Consider the following 21,261-nt stretch of genomic DNA (forward strand, 5'->3'; position numbering starts at 1 on the left):
GTGCTTTTTAGTTGTTATCAAACATGACAAGACCTCATAATGACTTTGAGGGGTGCCAACACAAAACGTCACAAGTAAGATACGGTGAATTTTTTAATTGGGCAAGACCAGGCAGAAACATGCAGCGAAAGGAAAAGGGTGCACAGCAAACAAGATAGGGAGTCATGCACATGTTTGTGTGCATGTCTGTATTTGTATATGTGCATTGACCAGGTTGTTTTCTCCAGTTGTTGGTCCCCACGTGTCCTTTGCTGTCTTGGCTTTACACGGCATCACTTGTTTGCGTTTCTGTCCTATCTGTCCACGTGATGTTGTCTCTGAATACAAGACAAAATCGCAACATAAATGAATCATGTTACATCGCACGGCAGCATTAATAAATGCCTTCGACATTGATGACGAAAAATTTTTTTGTTCCAAACATGTCAAATGTCATTACGGGGACACGTCGGTCACGTCAAATGACCCGATTAAAACAACAAGGAGATCACATGACAAGACAAATCTGTCAACAAGTGACTACGTCCCTCACATACGACAACACAAAATCAAGTTATCTCAAAAAACAATTGACTTGATTTAGATATCCTAGTGGCCAAAAGTATAATTGCAGGCGTTTCATTGAAGTCACAGCATCCATTGCCGTGGCAACGCTCAGAACACATACTTACACGGACGTGCAGCCTTTACTCTGAAAGCAATGAGAAAGAAAGAGCATCATGAGTTAAGACATGCTTGCAAGTTGTTTTGTCTTGTTTTGTTTTTCTGGCTGTGCGTTGACCGTAAATTTGACCGCGTGAGACAATACCTTCTGGTTTGGGGTGCATGAGCATCAGCGGCACCTCCGCGGTGACGTCACTGCCAAGGAAAGATAACAAAAGTCAAGGGAATGGCCGGCAGGCAGGAAGCTGGCCGGATATGAGAAAGGAGGTGAGGCGCGTTCACCTGGAAGTGAGTCCTCCCAGCAGGCTGCGGGAACAAAACACTGAGGTCAGGCTACGTCTTAGCATAGCGTGCTAACAAGGGAATCCTTCAAAACATTCACGAATGGGAAGGGCACAATACACAAAAACGGTTGCATGAAACAAAATACACATTTGAACTCATCATCTGTCAAATACACTACATACTGGTGATAGTGTCTTTTGGGGGGGGGGGGTTAAAAACTTCTATCTTGCAATTCACAGACAAGAGCCAATCAGAGAAAACCCTTGTGACGTGGCCCCAATTTAGCGAGCGCTCACCCTCCTCCAGCCACCATCAGGTTGACTTTGATCTTGTAGGACACCAGAATCCCCAGCACTTCCTTCTCGATGCCTGGACGCAACCTGCAAACATGAAGCAAAGCTGGAAAATTGCACGCGGATGCCGCCAAGTGACCCTGAGGCAATATTTTCCTATTTTCGAATTTGCGGTGGACCCGAGCGTCGTTTGTCTTACATGGTGGTGGAGGCCAGGTTGGTGTCCTCATCCTTGAGCCGTCCGTCCAGCGCCAGTCCTCGCTTCTCCTTGTTCTCGGTCAGCAGCGGCACGATGCTAAGGGTGTTCTCCAGCGTGCCGCCCGCCTCCACCGTCTCGCTGCAAAGCAAAGCGGACGCACGTTAGCCAGAGCCCGGCGCCGCAGCTGGCACGCGGCGGCACCTACCCGAACTCCTTGGAGAAGACGCACTTGGTGTACTTGTCGGCCGAGTAGAGGACGATGTCAGTTGTTTGGTCGACTGCGAGGAGGAATGACCTTGAGTGAACTGCGGGAGGCAGGTCAAGGCGCAGCGGCGGCGTACCCACCTGTGACCTGAATCTTCTTGACTGTTTTGTTGCTCTCATTGTTGATCTTAAACTTGATGGGGATGGCCTCGCCGTGGAAGTAGAGCTGCGGCGCATGGACGAGGACAACAACAGACACGTCAACAAAAGACAAACGGCCAAGCCCCGCCCAACTGCGCATTGGCTCGGCTTATCAATTTTTGTCCACTGCCAATATTTGAAACTGTCGTTTTCTTTTCTTTTTTCTTCTCGGCCATTTTGTTGGCTACGCAGACGCTTCTGTTGATGTTGTCGTGGCGTTGTGACGGCATACGTACGTCCTTCTCCAGGGAGACTTCCAGGTGCACGGGCTTGTCTGACATCATGAAGCTCTTGCAGATCTCGGCCTTGGGCCCGGCGCCCACCTGAGACGGCGCATACTGGATTTTCCGGACGATGAGGCGCGCCGTGTCCCTGCGGGCAACGCGGACAAAGAGCGTCACGACCAAGCGCAGGGAACAAAGGGGCGCAGGCCCAACTCACTTCTTCTCGATCTTTTCGTCGGGGTTGCACTTCTCGTGGGCTAGGTAGGCTTTCACCTCAAAGTCCACACCGCAAGCCTGAAATACAAACACACACAGTGAGTGCTTCTCAATTATTTTTTTGCCCCAGGAAAGACAAACCCCTCCACTCGCTGCGCCGACTATAAATGAGCTTACATATAATTACAGGTTAGTCTGAAGCTGAAAAAACCTAACCAAGCGCATCAAAGTGCCTGAAAAAAGAATGACTTGACAGGCCTTGTTTTATGACACTTCACGTGGCAAAAACAAAGCCTTTTCACTGGGCTCAGTGACTGAGTGTAGTGTATCGTGGGTACCTTCCCCTTGTCGTCGGGGCCCGGTTGCAGCGACACAGAACACGGAAGGTTGTTGGGAATCTGCACGCGCGCACAAACACGAGGACGCAAGGTTGGCCATTCGCAGGTAGCATTATAAGCGTTAATGTTCGCCGTGCAGCGGCGGTACCTCAAAAGTGAAGGGGCGGGCGTCCTCGCCGGCCTTCTTCAGGAGCGTCTCGTGCATTTCGCTGAGCTGCGGCTTGTGGTCATCCGGGTAGAGCTGAACCTGCTGGATCCAGATGTCCTTGCGGAAGCACAAGCCCATCACGTCCAGGTCGTCGCTGCCGTAGCGGAAGGCGCACGCCAGCTGCACAAAGACTGACGGCAGGCCGTGTTTGGTAGCGTGTTGGAATGTTAGTATGCTGGAATGTTGGCGTAATCAGATGCTAGCATGTTAGCAAGAGTATTGAATCAGTCATATGCCAGCCTATTTGAATATTAGTCCGCTAATAGGTAACCGGAGGTGGACATTTTACCTTTTTTTTTTGAAAGTTAGTATATAAAAGAGGTAACAATTGAGCATAACATGTTAGCATGTTAGCATACTGACATATTAAAATGTCAACATAATGGTTGCATAGTGGAGTCCAAGAATGTTGGTAATTAAGCAAGTTACAAGACTAGCGCGTTAGCATTTTAGCATATCTGAATATCCGTGTATTGAAATGGCGGCATGTTAGAATGAATTTGGAGAAGAGGGCACCACGTGACTCGGGCTTCACCTTTTCTGTCTCCGAAGTTCGTCGGGTCCAACTTGACAACGCCATCTGCAAGACATTTTTTGGTCGTGACGCTCACGGACGCACCCGAACACGCACGCACCTACCAAGTTTATCCACGGTGCTGACGTGGTCCACGTAGTCTCGCTTGCCCAGGTAGAGCGTAAGGCCGCCATTGCCGCTCGTCTTCTTGAAAACTCTGCACAAAGGCAAGACAAAAATGGGACGAAATGGAACGCGTCCTCAATGGCAGGCACGCACAGGTGATTGACACGAGCGACAGACTAATCCGCGGGAAATCGGCGTGGAGCGCTTTGACCCGGCCGCATGCGGATTGAGCGGTCGCCCGGGGTGAGGCTTAAGTGCCATCCTGGGCCTCCGTTTGACCTTTTCCGTGTTTATGACTGAAATGAATTCTCGGCGTTGGAACTGTCCTGACCATGGCGGACGTCGTCGCCATAAAGAAGAAACTTGTCCTCTCCAAAGAAAATGACTTTTGAAAAAGTTGTATTCTTTTGCGATATAAAGCGTTTTCTCCAAAACGATGAATATTTTCACAAATTCAAGGTTTTCTTTGTGGTGCCTTGTGTGCTTGTCACTTACTTACTTTGCCATGTCCGGAAACTCGTGGAAGCGTTCTGAGGAAGACAAAGAATCGGATTGTTAGTGAAGACCGGGTCCGTCTCGGGCGGGCGGAGTCGGAGAAGGTTAATCCCCGGACCGCCCGATGGGATTAAGGCGGCATGATTGATGATGAGGATGCTGTCACTATTCCCGGAGCACTAACTGGATCTTTTGGGAATTAATCGCAGGCTAAATCCCCGAGAAGCTCCGTAAGAACCATCTACCTGCCCAAACCTCAGGGGTGTGTTTAATTATATACTCTGTGTGTGCGTACAAATTATATATATATATATATATATATATATATATATATATATATATATATATATATATATATATATATATATATACACAAAAATGAACAGTTATCTCTGTGTTATTCCTGTGACGGGGGTCAAGGATAAAAGTTTAAATAGTTTTATATTTTTAAAAAAAATGCTTGATGGTGCATTGAAAAATGAAAGAAAATTGGGGCTGATGGGCAGAATTAAACTGAGAAGTGAGATGTTTTGAGAAGTGTTTGTATAAAACTGCCTGTCACATTGGATTATTTTGTCCATCATTGGATTATTTTGTTCATCAACTGTATTGAGAAAGAATTGTATTAAATGAGCAAAATAAGCTCCTACAAAAGTCTTTGAAACTTAAATCTTTTTTATGCTGGATCTCAAGTAAATATATGTAGGAAGCTTCAAAACAAAGTTATTGCAAAATACAATGATGTAAAACTTTCGATTCATTAGTCAAAAAAATGTAATCGCTCGTCAGCACTTTATATATAAAATATATAAAAAGTAAACAGTACGTAAAAGTACAGTACAGTGTGTAAAAGACAAACAAAAGAATTATGATTGAACATGTTATGTGACTATTCAGTTAACATACAATCATATGCAATTGCATTAAATTTTCATACATAACATCAACATACTGTTAAAATAGATCAATATCGACTTTTTTGTGATTAGATGAGCACCCATTGAGGTTATCATATTTGCAATATACAGTGCTTCAGAGCTTCATGTCTCATTTGGCACACACTAATAATTAAACACAGTCGAACGACGAAACTTGACATCACCGGCAAACATGATCGTGTGAGGGACAAACAGCCAAAAAAATCTGTGTATAATTCGCACCCATAGTAATTGCTTTGGAAAGACTTATCTTGCTAAATATTGCCTCCAAATACCAATTATAGGTCTCCATGACTACTAATGAACGGCAAGGGCCCTTAAGAAATCAAATTGACAATATTTCATTCAATTTGATTTGACTTAAAAGTTCAAAAGATGACTCAAATCACAGTTTGATGAAAGGAGCGAGCGCCCCATCATGCGTGGTCAAATCGGAGACGCGGGGATGTCCCGCGCAAGCCGAGGAGACGGCCTTACCTGTGCTGGGCGGTGGCTGTTGATCCAGCGGGTGTGTGGAGCCCACGAAGGGGGCGCGCTCCCTTTTATAGCCGGCGGGGACGGCGTTGTGGCTTAGCGATGACAAAATCCAATCAAGCAATCAGGCGCTTTTGGAGCACAAAAGAGTTGAAAATAATCCGCGGAGCAACAGATTGTTGGACGTTGAGCGCTCAACCTCCCGCTTACCTCGGCCCATCAACTTCTTGGCTCGGTTTGACCGGTCTTCATTTTCAGCCCACTCCTTTCTCAAGACAAAACAAACAAAACAAACAAAAAAAACAACTCTTAAAAGTGAGTCTTTTTTTTTTTAATTGTTGATGCCACTGGAGGGAATTTGTGAAATGAATGTGTCCACTGTTGTGTCCATTTTGTCTCAGCAAGATCGAAAAGTGAATTACTCTTCACCCAAACACATGAGACATCGTTGTAAAGGCCGGCATGGACTCGACAAGCACATTATGATCCAGTGCATAAACCGCACATTTTCAATTTTGGGGGAAGAAAATTAAAATTAAATAACTTAATCGCCATGTCTACATTCTGTATTTTTTACAATGAAATTTTGATATGCTTTATATGCTCCAAGTTTGAAGCAATTTGTATGGGGACGAGTTTTTGTAAAAGAATTTAGATTTGATCAAATGAATCCAGAATTTGTTTTTAATCAACCATATGACAGGTTAAGGTTTTTGGTTGCAGTTAAGATTTAAAAAATAAGTTTAAAATTTAACTGAATTGTAATTGTATTCTTTTAAAACTCTTGATTTATCTTGACATTGAGCTAAACAGTCTTTGACTGTCATCAAGAGGTATTTTTTTACCCATTCTTCAAAAAGTACTTTCCACAAATCATCATCATTCTTAATTTCTGATTGTCTATTAATAAAATTTGGTTGATCGTTTTGTTGACTTTCCCTTCGGCGCAGCTCCATCTAGTGGATGCATAACGCAACCCCGGCCGAGCCACTACTGCAGCTTCTATTCTATGCACCTCAAAATGCGGTGCACCCTATATATGAAAACAGTTTTAAAACAGGCCATTCTTTAAAGTTGCGCCTTATAATCCGCTGTACCTTATCGTGCGGAAAATACAATAGTTTCATGCAGTATGGATTAAAGCACAAAACGCACCCACTAGCCATTTTCGCGGGCAGCTATTTTGTTGTTGTCATTGTTGACAGAACAAAAAAAGAAACATACTGGATGGATTTGGATTGATTCCTTCCTTCGCGGAAATGTTTGTGTGAGGCCGCCCCAAATAAACTCCAGCTGGTATTTGCAGCTCGTCACGGATCAACGTGGACATTCTCGGAGCTCCTAAATCTGGCTTGCGCGTACACATTGAGGACTCCCGTCGTGACACTAAACCATTTATACCAAATTTGCCTCGGGAATGTGCCAGGGATTAATTGTCAACCCACAACATTCCGCAAATGACCATAGCCAATTTCAGCACAAACGTTACTATGCCTGTAATTAACTGAACGATTCGAGTATTTTTCACGCACAATTAATACTTTCAAAAATCCGTTTTGCCACTAGCTGGCAACTGAAAACAACCAATCGTGGCTCTGATTGCAAAAGTCACATGGCCTAACTTGAAAAACAGTTGAGCCATGATAGGTTGTTACTTGAGCAACTGTGATGTCATTTTCAGGCGATAATAATGACAGAATGGCTGCCCTCTATTTTGTGAAAAAATAAAGAAAACATAAAAAATGCAGCAAAACAACAACACACATTTACACAATTACAATGTTATTTCATGAAATATTAATCGAATGAGACCATTAGTAACTATTTAATAAGAGACAATTGCGAATAGACAATGAAAGTGAACACCTAAACAAATATATCGGGATTATGAAAATGATAAACATGCTAAATGTTTCTTCAGCTGCTTGTGATGTCATTCTACAACGACGTCAAGCGTGACATCACGATGACGCGCTCGGGTCAGGTGAGTTCCTGCTGCAGAGGCCCGAGCGCCTCCCTTCCCCCCCCCACCTCCCCCTCCCTCTCTCCTTCTCATTCGGACACTGCGGGGAGGATCCACGCGCGCACGCGCGCACTTGCTCGTCCTGATCGCGTCCCGCTGCAGACTTTCCGACTTCCGGATAAGACAAGACAAACGAGCGGCACAGATGGCCGAGTCCAAGCCGCAGTGGGGCTTCCCACGTCTGCGCCGCGCTGCGGTAAGCTCTGGCAATTAAAAAGGAACAAAAAGTATGGGTGAGGGTTGTCCTGCATGGGGTGGGTGGGGTGACGCTAGCGGGGAAAAATAATGCGGTGGAGGCACGAGGTAGTGCTGCACGGATGCGCGTCACCTTGAAAAAGTGCCTGAGTGCGTGGGAACACTGCGGACTGCGCAACTGACGTGGATCCATTTGCGCGTGGCGTGTGAACGGGTGTGATGTCATAACATGAGGAATGGGCGGAATGTTGTCATCTTGTGGGTGGCCGATATGTACGGTACATATCGCTGGCGTCGGCCTGAATCCTCGGCGCGCCAAAATCATCACTTTTCGAAAGATCCTCATAGGACCAAGTGATTGTCAGCGCTTTATATAACTGTCAATATTTGTCCATTTTTTTAACTAAATGATGACAGAATTCTCCATAATTCATGATTAATCACATTTTTTAAAAACTGTCCTGTATGAACTTTGAATAAAACTTCCAAAAAAAAAAAAAAAAGGACAAAGAACTTCATAATTTTGATTTTGGTGTACTGTTTATGCAATGTCTGAACTTGGCTTTGCAAAAATGCAAACAGAAAAAAATTAAGAGCAAAAAAAGCTATTTCGTGCTGTGAAGGTTGTCATTCCAACTTGCGCTCCTCCCCCTCAGACGTCCTTTCCCGGCAACCTGCACTTGGTGTTGGTTCTCCGCCCCTCCACCTTGCTAGGCTCCGCCCCCAGCCCCTCGTCCAGCACCGACCTCGGCTTTCGGTTCAGCCAGGATGACTTCCTGTTCAAGATGCCGGTAACAGGAAGTGGGCACCAGATAGCTTTTGCTGTGACTTGCGTGTTGCTTCGTGACGTGAAAGCTGGCATTTTGCGGCCATGGCGCCTTTCCAGGTGGTGATGCTACGTTCGGTGGGCGACCTGCTTCGCTACATCGACGACAACCACCTGACGTCGGAGGCGTGCGGTGCCACCGAGCGCTGTGGAAGTGACTGGCTCGTCCTACGCTCGGTGAAAAACACAATTCCAAACCGACCTTACTTTTGGGGGATTTTGATTGGACTGAGCATGGCGCCATCTTTGTTAGCGTAGCATGATGCTAGGCGCAGCATACACTACTAGACATGCTGGAGTGCATGTGTGCGCGTAGGCCATCGAGACGTTCGCTGTGACGGTGAAGGAGGTGGCGCACCTGCTGCAAGGTTTCGGCTCCGAGCTGTCGGACGGCGAGCTTCCCGACGAGGCCAACGCGGTGGACTTCCTGCTACGTTCGCACACCCAACGCTACCGACACATGAAGGTGCATAGTGCTCCTTGTGTTGTTGTGCGATGGTGTGCTTATGGTGTTGCTTCTTTGCATCCTAGGAGGACATCGTTGGGGTGATGAAGGAAGGCCGTCTCCTGATGGACAATTTGGAAACACTGCAGGCCTCTAAGAAGGACAATATTGAGGACCAGGAGGACATCCAGTCAGACTTGGACACAGTTCAAAGGTCAGCACAGTTTCCACCCAGAAACCAAATCGAGAGACGGATGGGAGACAATGGAATAGATGTTTTGCCTGCGAATGCGCAGGCTGTTATCTCAACTGCGAGACATGGAAGAGGCCTTCGACGGCTTTTTTGAGAAGCACCACCTGAAGATGCAACAATACGAGCAGCTGCTGCTTTATGAGCGCAACTTCCAGCAGGTGTGCGCACATGCACCTAACGCACCTCCCATGCCCTAAACACGCCGACGCTACAACCCGTGAGTGCATGCGCAGATGGAGGAGGAGCTGGAGAAGATGTCGGCCGAGGAGAAGGCCATCCCGGCCGTGGGGAGCACGCTGTTGCACACCCAACATCTCCTCAAGGATCTCCACGCTCTGGAGCAACGTGCGGAGGTGTCGCACGCACACGTTTGCACGTGTATGCGCCCACGCGCACTCACAAACATTTTGTGCGTGTGTGCGAGATCAGGAGGTGATGTCCCGCGCTCAAGTGGTGACGTTACAGGGCCACCAGCTGGCCGCCCGCCATCACTACGCCCTGGCTCTGATCATGCAGCGCTGCAACGAATTGCGTCATCTCTGTGATGTCATCAGCGGGGGATTGCGCAGCAAACGTGCGACGCTAACGCGAGCAAGGGATCTGCTCGTGCGGCTGGACCGAGTAAGTGTGTGTACGTTTTTTTGTGTGTGTGCGCGTCACACACGAGGGTTGCGGGTGTGCAGGCCCTGCGCTGGTGCGACGAGGGCGCGTACCTGCTGGCCAGTCAGATGGTGGAGCGCTTCCAGAGCCGAGAAGGTGCCCAGGAGGCCCTGCAGAGCCTGAGATGCCACCAAGAGAGGGCTCCAGACATGGCAGACCATAAAGGAGATGTCCTCAGTTTGGAGTTTGAAGCCATTCTCACGCCCCAGCTGCAGGTAGCGCTTGGCTGTCTGAGTCAGGGGCAGAGTCCGAGTGTGCTCAGTGGGCTGGGTCGAAGTTCATTTGGGTGTGGCAAAAGTTAGTTCTCTACCTCCCGTCCCGCGTCTGATCGCATGACCTTGGGCAGTGTCAGATCTCCATGGTAACGGAGAAGCTGGCGTCCATGCGGGCCATGATCCACAACCGGGAGCAGAGCCTACGCAAGATGGCCGACGTGCGAGTGAGACCCATCCAACCGGTGGCGCCACGGCCCGAAGCGGAACCGTCCGACGCTGCAGAATCAATCGCCAAGGCGCCACTTTTCTCACCCAAACATGGTAACGCCATCACCTTGTTGTGATCATGACTATCCAACATGTGATTAAACGATTCGCAATGAATGACCCCATTTGGAATCCCCTTCGGGATTTGGCTGTCATTCTCAAGTTCAGAGACTTGATCTAAATCCGCAGCTCATTCTGATTCTGTTCTGGGTTTGGTTTTGCCTCTGGACCATAAATAATTGTCATTCTGGATCTAGATGATAATCTTGTTCTTATTCTGGATCTGGTTTTGTTGTACAATTTGCTGTGTTGTGTCCTTAGGTGTGGACTTCAACCTTCTCAACTCCAGGTTCTCCTTTGATCTTCTTCCTGGAAAGAGAAACTCCAAGAGGACCAACGACCAACCAAAGGTTTGAATTGATGTATTAGAGGCTGAAAGACTAAAGAGTTTTCGTATTTGATGGTAACGTGATGACAATTGAGTCAATGGGACAAGATCCCGGCATCCAGGATTTTCAAGCTGTAACACTTTGGGAACACAAATGGAGTGCTTCACCTTTCACCTCAGATGCTTCTTCACTACAAACTGAGGGCAAATCAGTTGTAATACTGCGCAAGACTGTTTGCGAAGTGAAAATAGTTCTCCAACTGGATCAACAGTAAATGGAGGTTGTGCACTTTTGTTTTTGGGTCTCATTAGATCGAAGTGATGCACGACTACCAAGGGAATCGCAGCTCTCTGTACGGTTCTGTCCCGGAAAGCGATTCGGAGGTGGAAGAAGGTGCGGAGCAAGTGACGAGGTGTGTACTCGACTCAAAGATGGGGGGGGGCACGACACGGCCACGACAGATCTTGACTCAAACGCTGAATCGTGCAGTCGCATCATGAAGGAGCTCATCTCCACCGAGAAAATTTACGTAGAGCAACTCCTGGCCGTTCTTCTGGTCAGTTCACCGTACTTCCTGTCATGTTTTTGGTCCTGGGCATTAGCTGCACGTGTTGATGTTGTTGGTGTGGCCCATTCAGGGCTACAGGGCCGAGATGGAGGACCCCTCCATGAGTGATCTTCTGCCACCGATTCTTCACAGTCACAAGGACGTCCTTTTTGGAAACATGCCACAAATCTACCAATTTCACAGCAGGTACCGCTAGGCATGTTTATTGGTTTAGACACGTGAAGGTGTCATGTCCTCCAGCATGCTGCTTTAGGTCCAAAGGGATCAAGACAGAGCTCCTCCATGCATGGCAAACATATTCTGGTCCGTTTATAGATACAGATAATGCAAAAAAAGAAAAGCGCTAATTATTGATTCTAACCAATATTAGTCGCTATTGAAAGATTTCAATAGCGACTAATATTGGTTATTTTTAACACCACTAAAAACCACCGACCTGGTCCATGTCTAGAACCCCGCTGATACTTTTGCCAACACGGCCTTTTCCAGGACCTCCACGTCAACATGTCTTCTGCTTGCAGAACCTTCCTGCAGGACCTCCAGCGCTGCCTGGACACTCCAGAGCGGGTTGGCCAGTGTTTCCTGCAGCGGGTGAGGATGATCGTGTAGGCGCTCACTTCAATGCCCAAAAAATATCTATCTTGACACGCGTGCACATGCGTAGAAGGAGAAGTTCCAGATGTACGAGCATTACTGCCAGAACAAGCCTCGCTCCGAGTCCTTATGGAAAAAGTGCTCTGACTCAACCTTCTTCCAGGTGCGAACTGAGTGAATTTGTGTGCTAATGTCTGCACCGAAAAGTACCAGTGTGCATTTGTCCTTTACGTACACACAGGAGTGCCAGAAGAAGCTGGAGCACAAGCTTCCTCTGGACTCATACCTCCTCAAACCCATCCAGCGCCTCACCAAGTACCAGCTGATTCTTAAGGTACCCATGGGCAGATAGGAAGCACTTGCGTGCGTCTTACACGCCTCACACCGCAGGAGCTTCTCAAACACTGCACGGAGCCGCAATACCGCACACAACTGCAGGAGGCGCTGGACTGCATGCTGCACCTGCTCAAGTCCGTCAACGACTCTATGCACCAGACCGCCATCGTCGGATACCAGGTGACCGTCATTCAAATCTCGGAACAGTCAAATGAGACGCCAATCGAACGTCTACCATGAATCAACGGGGAGTTACCCGTAGTCGGCGAGCTTACCGACTAACGGGTCTGGCAGGGTGAGCTGGGCCTACTGGGCCGCGTGGTTCTGCAGGGCGGCTTCAGCGTGTGGAGCAGCCACAAGAGGGCGGCGGCGCGCATGCGGGAGCTGGCCCGCTTCAAAGGCGCCCAGCGCCACGTCTTCCTCTACGAACGAGCCCTGGTGTGCTGCAAGCGGCGCGACGACCGCCGTCACTCACCCGTCTACAGCTTCAAGTCCTGCCTCGGGGTACGTACACGTACGCCGCACGGCTAGGGCGGGGCAATTAATCAATTAATTTGTGCCCTTAAAATTCGAAGATTTGAAAACGTCTTGAATCGTGCAAAAAGGTTGAGAACCGCTGCAACAAAGTATCGTTTCCTGCACGCTTGCTCAGATGAACTCGGTGAGCGTGACAGAAAATGTCAAAGGAGATGCCAAGAAGTTTGAACTCTGCCACCGAGGAACACAGGAGGTGTACATCCTGCAGGTAGGCCCACACACCACACTCATTTGAACACATATATTTGCACACAGAGTTTTGTGGAAAGATAAGACAAGCAACATGTGAGTAGAGTGACGATGGTACATTCCTTGGAATTTGTACAAATGGCTGCTTGAAATGAATCACTTTTAATTGAAAATTTGGTTCATCCTCCATTTGTTTTGTGCAGGCCCCCAGCATGGAGGTCAAGCTCACATGGCTCACAGAGATCCAAAAGATCATCAGTCAGTTGCACAAAGGTACTTATAAATAACTGCATATTTATTTATTGTATGAAGATAATACTTGTTTATGATTTCTCACTAACGATATGAATGGGTCAATGAATGAAGAGCATAATTACCTGTACTTTGATTATCTCCCTTTTGTAATGCGTGAATGATGTATATGATGAGCGGATTAATAAATTATGTTTTACTAATGGGTGCATGATGAGGTGAATGGTTTGCCTTATAAATTACAATTTAACAAGTAAAAAAAAAAAACTTCATTATGTGGCTTCATGAAATCATTACTGAGGCTAAGATTTATTTTGAAGTCCCTCTTCAATACCGTTTTATTTATTTTTTGTGTGTGTGGTTGAATTTAGACTTACCTTTTCTGTCCATCTGCTTCTTCGGTTTTCTTATTTGTTGCTGTCATTGTCTTAAGATCGTTCACGGCCCAACTGTGCCAAGTGGACAACTTGTTCCGACGTCAACTTGTTGCTTTTGTCACTCTTCTTTCACATTCCTTCAAGTAGCAAGAGCCCAAACTTGTTTTATTTGGGTCCGTTTTTTTCCCCGAGTTGCCTTGGAGCCAACCCTCGAAACGCTCCTTCTTGTGCGCTTTCTTCTTCGTTAGTGTATATAGGTCTCCTGAAAGAAGTATTGCACACACACAACACACCTGCTGTGTTAACTGCTGGTGCGCATAACACCGCCCTCAAGTGGGAAAAGAAGGCATAGCAGGAACTACATGCCCAACTGTGCCGTCAGAGATGTGTGTTGTGTCGAAAAATGAATAAGTATAATGAACGAATCGCTGTTTTATGAATCTATTACCTGTCTTGTGAATAGTGTGTGTGGAGTAAATAACTAAATTATCACGCGTGTGGTCTTTTTTTTCCAGATTCCCTCATCTTGGACAGGTGAAACGGCACACACACATCCATGGGCTTTATTTTGGTGTCCATCGTTTATGCTCGTTTATTGGGCTACACGTTTGTGTCTAAGCCCCTCCTCCTACCGCATGAGCGCCACACATTAGCTTTGAACGCCCTGGTGACATGTGGCTTGTGTGTTGTGTTGCACGCATGCGTTCAGCACCTCCGTGGCGTGCGTAGGGTGGGGAGGCTGCTCAGGGTGTCTTCCTTTCGCCAGCAGCTCCTCCGGCTCCAGCCACGCCCACGCCACCAGATGGGAGGGGTCTGTGAGCACCAGCCCCGCCCACTCGGACCCCATGGCGCCCTCGTCCGAACGCGGTGAGTACAGCCGTCCAGATTTAGGTGGTAAACTCCCGAATTTCACCCCACATATCTCTCGCTGGTCGTTTCTCACAATAATAGATCAATTGTGTTCCCTTCTTGGTCGTTTCTTGGTATAAAATACTAATTTCTTTACACCTGAATCCAACTTTTTTTTTTTAGCTCTGATTGCTAACTTACTTAGCATTAAATGCTAACTGCAAACACTGAATGCCAACTTCATTAGCATTGAATGCCAAATTATTTGGCGCAATGGTTAGCACATCCACCTCACAATTCAGAGACTTAAGTTCAAATCCAGCTAGTTCTGGCCTTCCTGTGTGGAGTTTGCATGTTCTCCCCTAGCCCACGTGGGTTCTCTCCGGGCACTCCACCTTCTCCCACATTCCAAAAACATACATGGTAGGTGTATTGGACTCAATAAATTGTCCTTCGGTTGTGATTTGGCACGTGAATGGTTGTTTGATGCGGGGTGTTCCCTGCCTACTTGCCCATGTCAGCTGGGATAGGCACCAGCAACCCCATGAATGTTACCTTCTCTAGCATTGCATCAACGGAATGAACATTAACTCCCCTAGCATTGACTACTAACCTCCTTAGCATTAAATGCGATAACTTTTAATACTTTAAGCTAACTTTTCTATCATTGAATAACAACTTCCTTAGCTTTAAATCAATCAATCAATCAATCAAATTTTATTTATATAGCCCTAAATCACCGAAGTCTGCTAACCACAAGCGTTGAATGCTAACTTCTTTACAAATAGGGAAAGCTAACTTCCCTGGCAGTGAATGGTAACCTTCTTTGCATCAAAGGCTGAATTATTTAGCAATGATTGCTTACACTGTTAATATTGATTTATTTCCCTAGAATGAATCCGTAGCCAACGTTAATTAATTTTGTCCCGCTTCTTCCTTTCTTTCTGTTTTTGCCATTTCACAGCCTGGCCAGAGGTGGCGCACTCGGTGGCAATCTGCGACGGCCTGGAGGACTGGGGCGCCACGGACGGCTCCAACGCTTCTGATTCGGACGACGAGGACGACGCGGGGGGAGAAGACCAGCCCGCGCCTCTGGTCTGTGGTCCAGATGTTCTGTCTGGCTTTTTTTCGTATCTTTGCGAGCTGTTTGATCCACTGATGTCGTCTGTGGTGCTGCACGCAGGTGGCTGGTCGCTACCGAGTCCTGGTGGCCGGCAGCATGGTGAGCGGTGATGACATCATCTTTATGTGCGGTGATGTCATCCAGTTGCTGCGTCGCGACGACAATGGATTGTGGTCAGTAGCTTCTCATGTGCATGTTCGCGCATCCGTGCTTCATTAATTAACGTTCACTGGAATCAGGCTGGTGAGGAACGAGAGCCGGGACGAAGAGGGGCGGGTCCTGCCCGAGGACCTGCATCGGATTCTGGGAGAGATATGCTGATCCAATCAGAGCAGAGATGTTTCCTTGCTCACCGTGACGTCAAAGAAAAAGCACATCAGCGCTTCCTCCATCATCACCAACGTTAACGACTCGCCACGTGCCAAACTGCTCGGCTAAGCTAGAGGTTAGCGTAGGATGTTAGCATAGCATGTTACTATCGCACATCAGCGTAGTGCTTCCACACGCACATAGAGTCAAACATAGTTGCTGTAGACGTGTCAGAAGTGCCTTAAATGTGACGACCAGCAGGGGGTGCCGGAGGTAAGCCCTGGCTGCAACATGGGGAGGAGCAAAAGATTGACTCCACCCACACTGACTCACACCTTTTTGCGCCTAACTTGTCTTGTTTCCTTTTTTCCCCCACATTTTATTGAATATAAAAAATGACAAACTATGACTGAGCTACTCCAAATACCTAATCTCAAGAAACCAGAACCCGCTCTCTGCTGGGGACATGTGGTACTGCACTCATCCCAGCCATCTCTACGTGGATGACATCTTTTGAACCGGATGGCCAAAAACCCAGAACCAAAGTGGACTCCTCCATTTTCAGGGCCCGTGAACGCGCTGGACGTGCTTCCGTGGCTCTACAATCCTCTTTTCACCCAGTCAAAATGGCCATTTCGACCACTTTTGTCGTGATGGGACAATGAAGCTTTACAACTTTGCTTCATGAAGCAGTTGTTGTCTTGTTGACTCCTTTAGAAGGCACAGTTTAAAGAAAAGGATTCAAGAAATGCCAAGTCATTGTGGTTTGAGCCCTCATTTGAGAAGCAAGCCGTTTAGAGGGGGCAAAATATACAATTGTTCCATGAAGCATCATGAAGCTTCATTCTCCTATCCCTATTCCAATGCTCAATCGTTTAAAAAATGAATAAGCATGATGCCATAAGCTAAGGAAGTTTACCACAAAAAAGAAAAAAAAAGATGTTAGACTCCGTGTGGGCGGAGTCAAATGGTGCAAAAGCATGTCGTCCGCAAACGACAGCATCCTCGGGAGGTTTGGGATTGGACTGGGCCCCCTTTTGCGCTTTTTTGTTGTTATCCACGCTCGTGTTGTGACTTTTATTTCCATCATTTTGTTTTGCGGCTATTAATCTTGTGAGGACTTTCACAATAAAAGCACACAAATAACTCACTTCCTGTGGGTCAGGGATGAGCTGATATGTTCGTGAGTGTTTATAATTTGAAGAAGAACAGGTGCAGATGCAATGAGAGCAGGAAAAGGATTTTGATAGAAGCAAAACAGGAAGTTAGGAAAGTGTACGAGGACACGGCGGGCATTCACGTGTAGGTGCGCACGCCAGTGGTGTTACTGATCCAGGCGTAGTATCTGGAGATGCGGGTGTAAACGCCGTATTTGCCCACCTGGGCGCAGCCCTCGCCCCAGCTGACGATGCCCGTGAGGAACCAGACTCCTTGGCGGCGGGTGACGTGCGGCCCCCCGCTGTCCCCCTGACAGGCATCCTCCTTGCGATCGCGGAAGCCCGCGCAGAACATAAAAGAAGTGATTCGGCGCTCACTGCTGGCCTTGCAGACGCCACGCTCCACCAAGGGGACGTCCAGCCGACGCAGCGTGGGGGACTGAAGCCCCCCGTCGCTTATGCGGCCCCAGCCGCTCACCACCGAGGTGGCCGCCTCCTCCAGGATGCTCTCGGTGAAGGCTTTGGGCCCCAGGCAGACGGGCCGGCGCCGCGCCGACATCTCGGCCGGCGCGGCCAGCTTGAGCAGCGCCACGTCGTGGTTGAAGCGCGACTTTTGGAACTTGTACGACTTGTGGACCACCGCCTCGGCCACCTCATAGTCCCGCTCCGGACCCTCGGGCTCCAACACGTTATGCTCGCCTGTCAGAGTCCACAGTCATCTATCTTCACTCAGCCACTAGGGGGTGCTGTTGCAAGCCAATTTTCACAGACTATGGAAGCCCAGAGCCACTGATGTGGATGTCATGAATACTAAACACAGAACACCTTTTCCCAAATGCCACGAGGTATTGATTTGAGCATGCGCGAATACAAAAACAAGTTTCTTTTTTTTCAGCATTTAGCATAACCTCTTGAAGCGTTGACGCAGGCCAATTGGTTTGAAGAGAAAATTTGAACAGAAAAATCCATTCAAATTTGAGCTCTAGTACCTGGAAAACACACACACGTTTGTGCATATGTGTTTCCTCTGGATAGCCCAAACTTTCTTGTGACTAATTAGCACACATAGATTCACCGGCAGAGTTTTTAGCGGCGATCGGTGGCTCACCCAGCCGCACGAAGAAGGTGATCCCCGCTATCCGAGCTTCCACAACGCAGTGCGCCGCCGTGATGACCCAAAGCTCATTGAGCAGCGAGCCGCCGCATAAAGGTTGCTCGATGTTCTGCGTAAGCTTGGCCGCGTGCGGGATCAGCGCCGCCTGCGGGGGCGCCACGGTCAGGGATCGGCCCGGGAGGGACGGCCGCGTCCGGGTGGCGCCGTACCTGCCAGGGAAAGTCTCCCGCTTCGGCCTGGTAGCCTCCCACGATCCTCTGGTCGCTCTTCTCCCTCGCCGTGACGGTGGGGAGCGTTGGGAAGAAGGAGCGCCAGGACGACGAGGACCCCGGCGAGGGCTCCACGGCCCCCCTGGCCCGGCGCCTCTTGACCCGGGACGCCGCCGAGCCGTTGGCGGCGCGCTCCGGCTCATCCTCGTACTGGTAGTCCAGCCACTCGTCAGGGATGAGGTCGGCGCCGGGATCGCTGACGCCGGTTCCGTTGGACGAGCGCGGTACCTGGGTGGCGCCCGTCCCGCCGCAGCTGAACTCGCCTGTGTGCCCGCCAGAATGCTTTCCGCTCTATTCTTTTTTATACAGTATATACAGTATATATATATATTTTTAATATGTTTTGAGATGTGTGTTTTATATGTATGACAATAAAGTTCATCTTATTCTCATGCGTATGTTATATGCAGTGATTCAGTTAGTCATTTTAGAAATGATAGCCGTTGAAAACGAGCTAAATAGTGATATCCAGATTTTTTTCAGAAAATCTGAACCTTTTATTGCTAAAACAACCAAAACAAATGGACTATTTTGATATTTGATAAATGCAACCTTTAAATAAATGTTTGTCGGTTTTATTTCCTCCTTTCAAATCAATAAAAATCCTAATCATCCAAAATGACTGCGGAAAACTAAGACTTGATTTTTTTTGTCCATACCGTCGTTATGTTTCTGTACGCGTGTAAAAGTGCAAAGGAGTCTGTGCGTCCGTTTCACCTGTGGCCTCACAAGTAGCCGAGTCGGCAGCCAGCTTGTATCCCAGCGCGCAGCGGCAGTGGACGGCATTTCCCATCATGGTGCAGAAGTGAGAACAGCCGCCGTTGTTGACCGAACACTGCTTGGAGACCTCTGCCAGGGAAACGCAAATGCAAAGCTGACCGTTTTAACCAAGCAGGTTTTTGATTTGAATGGAACTTGGTGAGCATGTTGATAGTGTCGGTACTTCAGTCAAGTGTCCTATTAACTTTTTTTAATGCTTCGCAAAATCATCTTGCGGGCCGGATTAAATCAACTCACGGGCCGGATCTGGCCCGCAGGCCATATGGTTAACACCACTCTAAATTTGGATGTGAAAATAGGCCGATATGTGCATGTGTTTTACATGTGTGCGTTTGCTGGCTAGACTCACCGATTTCACAGTTTTTTCCAGTAAAGCTTGCGTTGCACCAGCACACGTACGAATTGACGCCATCTTGACAGACGCCGCCATTCTGGCAAGGGGGCGGCTTGCATTGGTCGCCGTCTATCCGCAAACGCACACACTGTACATTAACAAATACGAAGACAAAACCATGTTAACACACACATGCGCGCGCTGACAAACGTGTTGATACACACGCAGGCAATCACACACACACACAACAAAGTATACACAGGTGGTCTTACCGACATATCCGGCCCAGAATTCCATCTGAAAAGACAAAAGTTCTTTATAAAGCTTCATTAAGCATTTAAGATTTTTTTCTTTTAACTCCTGCAGATGGTGCTCTTGGTTTACAGATAAATGCTTGTGCAGTGTAAGCCTATTGAATTTCTTCTGACCATTTCAACTGAAAGCCATCTTAAGGAGTAAAACAATATCTCAAGTGCTTCATGAAGCTTCATTTGTCAGTCGCTGCCTACTACTTTTTTAAAATTGACAGCAATCACAAACCTGTGTGCTGCCACTCGGTGCTCAGCAGCAGAATTGCACGCAATGTCATCAAGCAGTAGATTAACTGCCATGACCGTGAATGATGATGAAAATGATTCATAATTCAAACATCCCCCTACCTACCGCTTTGGTTTCGTCCTCAAAGATCTCACGGGCCTCCTCGAAGTTGCACGTTTCCTCTCGGCATTCCCGCTCCAGGTTACCGGCTCTCATTTCCTCAAAAGGGCCGGAGTTGTAGCGTCGCTGGCGCCTCAGCACGTCTGACGCCAGCCGCCGCGGTAGCCGCACGCCACCGCCGCCTGCACCAAGCCAAAAAAACGTCTGACTCAATTCCATCCGCGCGTTGCTAGCTACTCTACCTCAAGCTCATCTGTCAAGCTAGCTTAGCCATGGGCCTATTTTTTTCTCCCGTCAAGTTCAGATTTCAGTGTGTTTTTGCAACGCTGATTTGGACTGTATCAGTAATTAGGACAGAGCAATAAATTCCATTCATTTGCAAAGGTGACAACAGTGAAGGTCGAAGGTCAGGTCAGAGCGCCAGAATACGGTCCCGCCCCCGCCCAGTCACTCACGAGCGGGTTCTTCGACGTAGTCGGCCTGGACTCCAAACGTTAGCAGCACCGAAAGCAGCAAATGCACAGACGCCATCTTCAAGCCGCTTTGCTCAAAGCCAAAGTACAAGCACACGAACTACACGCGATGTTTACTCGCTGTGTGCGTACGTGTTTGTACGTTGGGGTCAGTGTCCAGTTTAAAAGTTGATGCGCTTAACATCACATCCAATTGGGAAGTCCGTACCACTTTTGATCAATGCCAGTACGTCACGATTCTTGAACAGTCATCGATACTACGTGCCAATACCCCTAGTAATTTTTATACTCACTAGTCATTGTTACTAGACACTCTAAAAGCAAAAGTAACCTAATTATGCTCCCAAAAAAGATTTGACTTGACTGGGTTCAGTTTGACTCGATTTTCTGAGTTTTGTTTTATACAAAACAAAATCATTTTTGAAGTTGTCTTGTACAAAATACCCATTTTTACCAGTTTTTTTTTGAACAAAAGAACCCAAAAACAAATACTGTTGCTTTTTTTTCCTTCAACCCATTCTTGAGGCCATTCAAAGGCTTTTAGAATGTACACAGCAAAAACTGTTTGAGGTAGAAATGACCTAATTACAGGCCAGAAATGTGATGAACCGATATTTGTGTCAATTTGACCTGAACTTTCTGGGTTGTTTTTATACATTAGCTTGTAGTTGACTTTTTACGACTTACTGGGA

General features: G+C 47.6%; 3 protein-coding genes across 5 annotated transcripts; 1 reads left to right on the top strand and 2 right to left on the bottom strand.

The window, feature by feature from the left end:
* Window positions 1-80: 80 nt before the first annotated feature.
* arr3a (arrestin 3a, retinal (X-arrestin)) lies at window positions 81-5,509 on the bottom strand. The gene is made up of 16 exons (XM_088440510.1): window positions 5,382-5,509; window positions 3,971-4,001; window positions 3,471-3,562; window positions 3,367-3,411; window positions 2,772-2,962; window positions 2,624-2,683; window positions 2,287-2,363; window positions 2,082-2,217; window positions 1,786-1,870; window positions 1,646-1,718; window positions 1,441-1,578; window positions 1,245-1,328; window positions 946-969; window positions 809-858; window positions 672-691; window positions 81-317 (listed from the first exon to the last, which is right to left on the bottom strand). The coding sequence occupies exons 2-15, from the start codon at window positions 3,976-3,978 to the stop codon at window positions 687-689; spliced, it is 1,068 nt and encodes a 355-aa protein (XP_088296636.1). The 5' UTR covers window positions 3,979-4,001; window positions 5,382-5,509; the 3' UTR covers window positions 81-317; window positions 672-686.
* A 1,925-nt stretch (window positions 5,510-7,434) lies between these two features.
* LOC148408660 (proto-oncogene DBL-like) lies at window positions 7,435-16,961 on the top strand. Of its 3 annotated transcripts, none has more exons than XM_088440506.1 (26): window positions 7,435-7,597; window positions 8,253-8,387; window positions 8,483-8,599; window positions 8,739-8,888; window positions 8,954-9,081; window positions 9,164-9,278; window positions 9,354-9,473; window positions 9,550-9,741; window positions 9,804-9,995; window positions 10,127-10,316; window positions 10,584-10,672; window positions 10,963-11,063; window positions 11,141-11,207; window positions 11,290-11,405; window positions 11,741-11,810; window positions 11,884-11,976; window positions 12,055-12,147; window positions 12,204-12,329; window positions 12,444-12,653; window positions 12,802-12,894; window positions 13,079-13,148; window positions 13,242-13,244; window positions 14,177-14,371; window positions 15,318-15,448; window positions 15,537-15,649; window positions 15,716-16,961. In XM_088440506.1, the coding sequence occupies exons 1-26, from the start codon at window positions 7,547-7,549 to the stop codon at window positions 15,795-15,797; spliced, it is 3,042 nt and encodes a 1,013-aa protein (XP_088296632.1). In that variant the 5' UTR covers window positions 7,435-7,546; the 3' UTR covers window positions 15,798-16,961. The 3 variants fall into 3 exon arrangements, with proteins under 3 accessions (XP_088296632.1, XP_088296630.1, XP_088296631.1); XM_088440504.1 differs by lacking the exon at window positions 13,242-13,244 and adding an exon at window positions 14,020-14,038 and having other exon boundaries at window positions 14,214-14,371; XM_088440505.1 differs by lacking the exon at window positions 13,242-13,244 and adding an exon at window positions 14,020-14,038 and having other exon boundaries at window positions 14,274-14,371.
* On the bottom strand, window positions 16,954-20,722 carry LOC148408661 (coagulation factor IX-like). The gene is made up of 8 exons (XM_088440509.1): window positions 20,552-20,722; window positions 20,103-20,278; window positions 19,712-19,736; window positions 19,455-19,568; window positions 19,043-19,174; window positions 18,266-18,588; window positions 18,051-18,201; window positions 16,954-17,641 (listed from the first exon to the last, which is right to left on the bottom strand). The coding sequence occupies exons 1-8, from the start codon at window positions 20,625-20,627 to the stop codon at window positions 17,082-17,084; spliced, it is 1,557 nt and encodes a 518-aa protein (XP_088296635.1). The 5' UTR covers window positions 20,628-20,722; the 3' UTR covers window positions 16,954-17,081.
* Window positions 20,723-21,261: the final 539 nt, after the last annotated feature.

Source organism: Hippichthys cyanospilos, chromosome 18 (genome assembly GCF_059441005.1).
Source record: "Hippichthys cyanospilos isolate Australia breed blue-spotted pipefish chromosome 18, RoL_Hcya_1.0, whole genome shotgun sequence".
Taxonomy (NCBI): Eukaryota; Metazoa; Chordata; class Actinopteri; order Syngnathiformes; family Syngnathidae; genus Hippichthys; species Hippichthys cyanospilos.

Coding starts and splice junctions, on each gene's coding strand:
- arr3a (XM_088440510.1), bottom strand. Junction 3,412..3,470: donor CAGCACCGTGGATAAACTTG/GTAGGTGCGTGC, acceptor AATGTCTTGCAG/ATGGCGTTGTCAAGTTGGAC. Junction 2,963..3,366: donor GAACTTCGGAGACAGAAAAG/GTGAAGCCCGAG, acceptor GCCTGCCGTCAG/TCTTTGTGCAGCTGGCGTGC.
- LOC148408660 (XM_088440506.1), top strand. CDS start 7,547: ATGGCCGAGTCCAAGCCGCAGTGGGGCTTCCCACGTCTGCGCCGCGCT. Junction 8,388..8,482: donor ACTTCCTGTTCAAGATGCCG/GTAACAGGAAGT, acceptor GCGCCTTTCCAG/GTGGTGATGCTACGTTCGGT. Junction 8,889..8,953: donor AACGCTACCGACACATGAAG/GTGCATAGTGCT, acceptor TTTGCATCCTAG/GAGGACATCGTTGGGGTGAT.
- LOC148408661 (XM_088440509.1), bottom strand. CDS start 20,627: ATGGCGTCTGTGCATTTGCTGCTTTCGGTGCTGCTAACGTTTGGAGTC. Junction 19,737..20,102: donor TTGAGGACGAAACCAAAGCG/GTAGGTAGGGGG, acceptor TTGTCTTTTCAG/ATGGAATTCTGGGCCGGATA. Junction 18,589..19,042: donor GGCTACTTGTGAGGCCACAG/GTGAAACGGACG, acceptor GCGGGCACACAG/GCGAGTTCAGCTGCGGCGGG.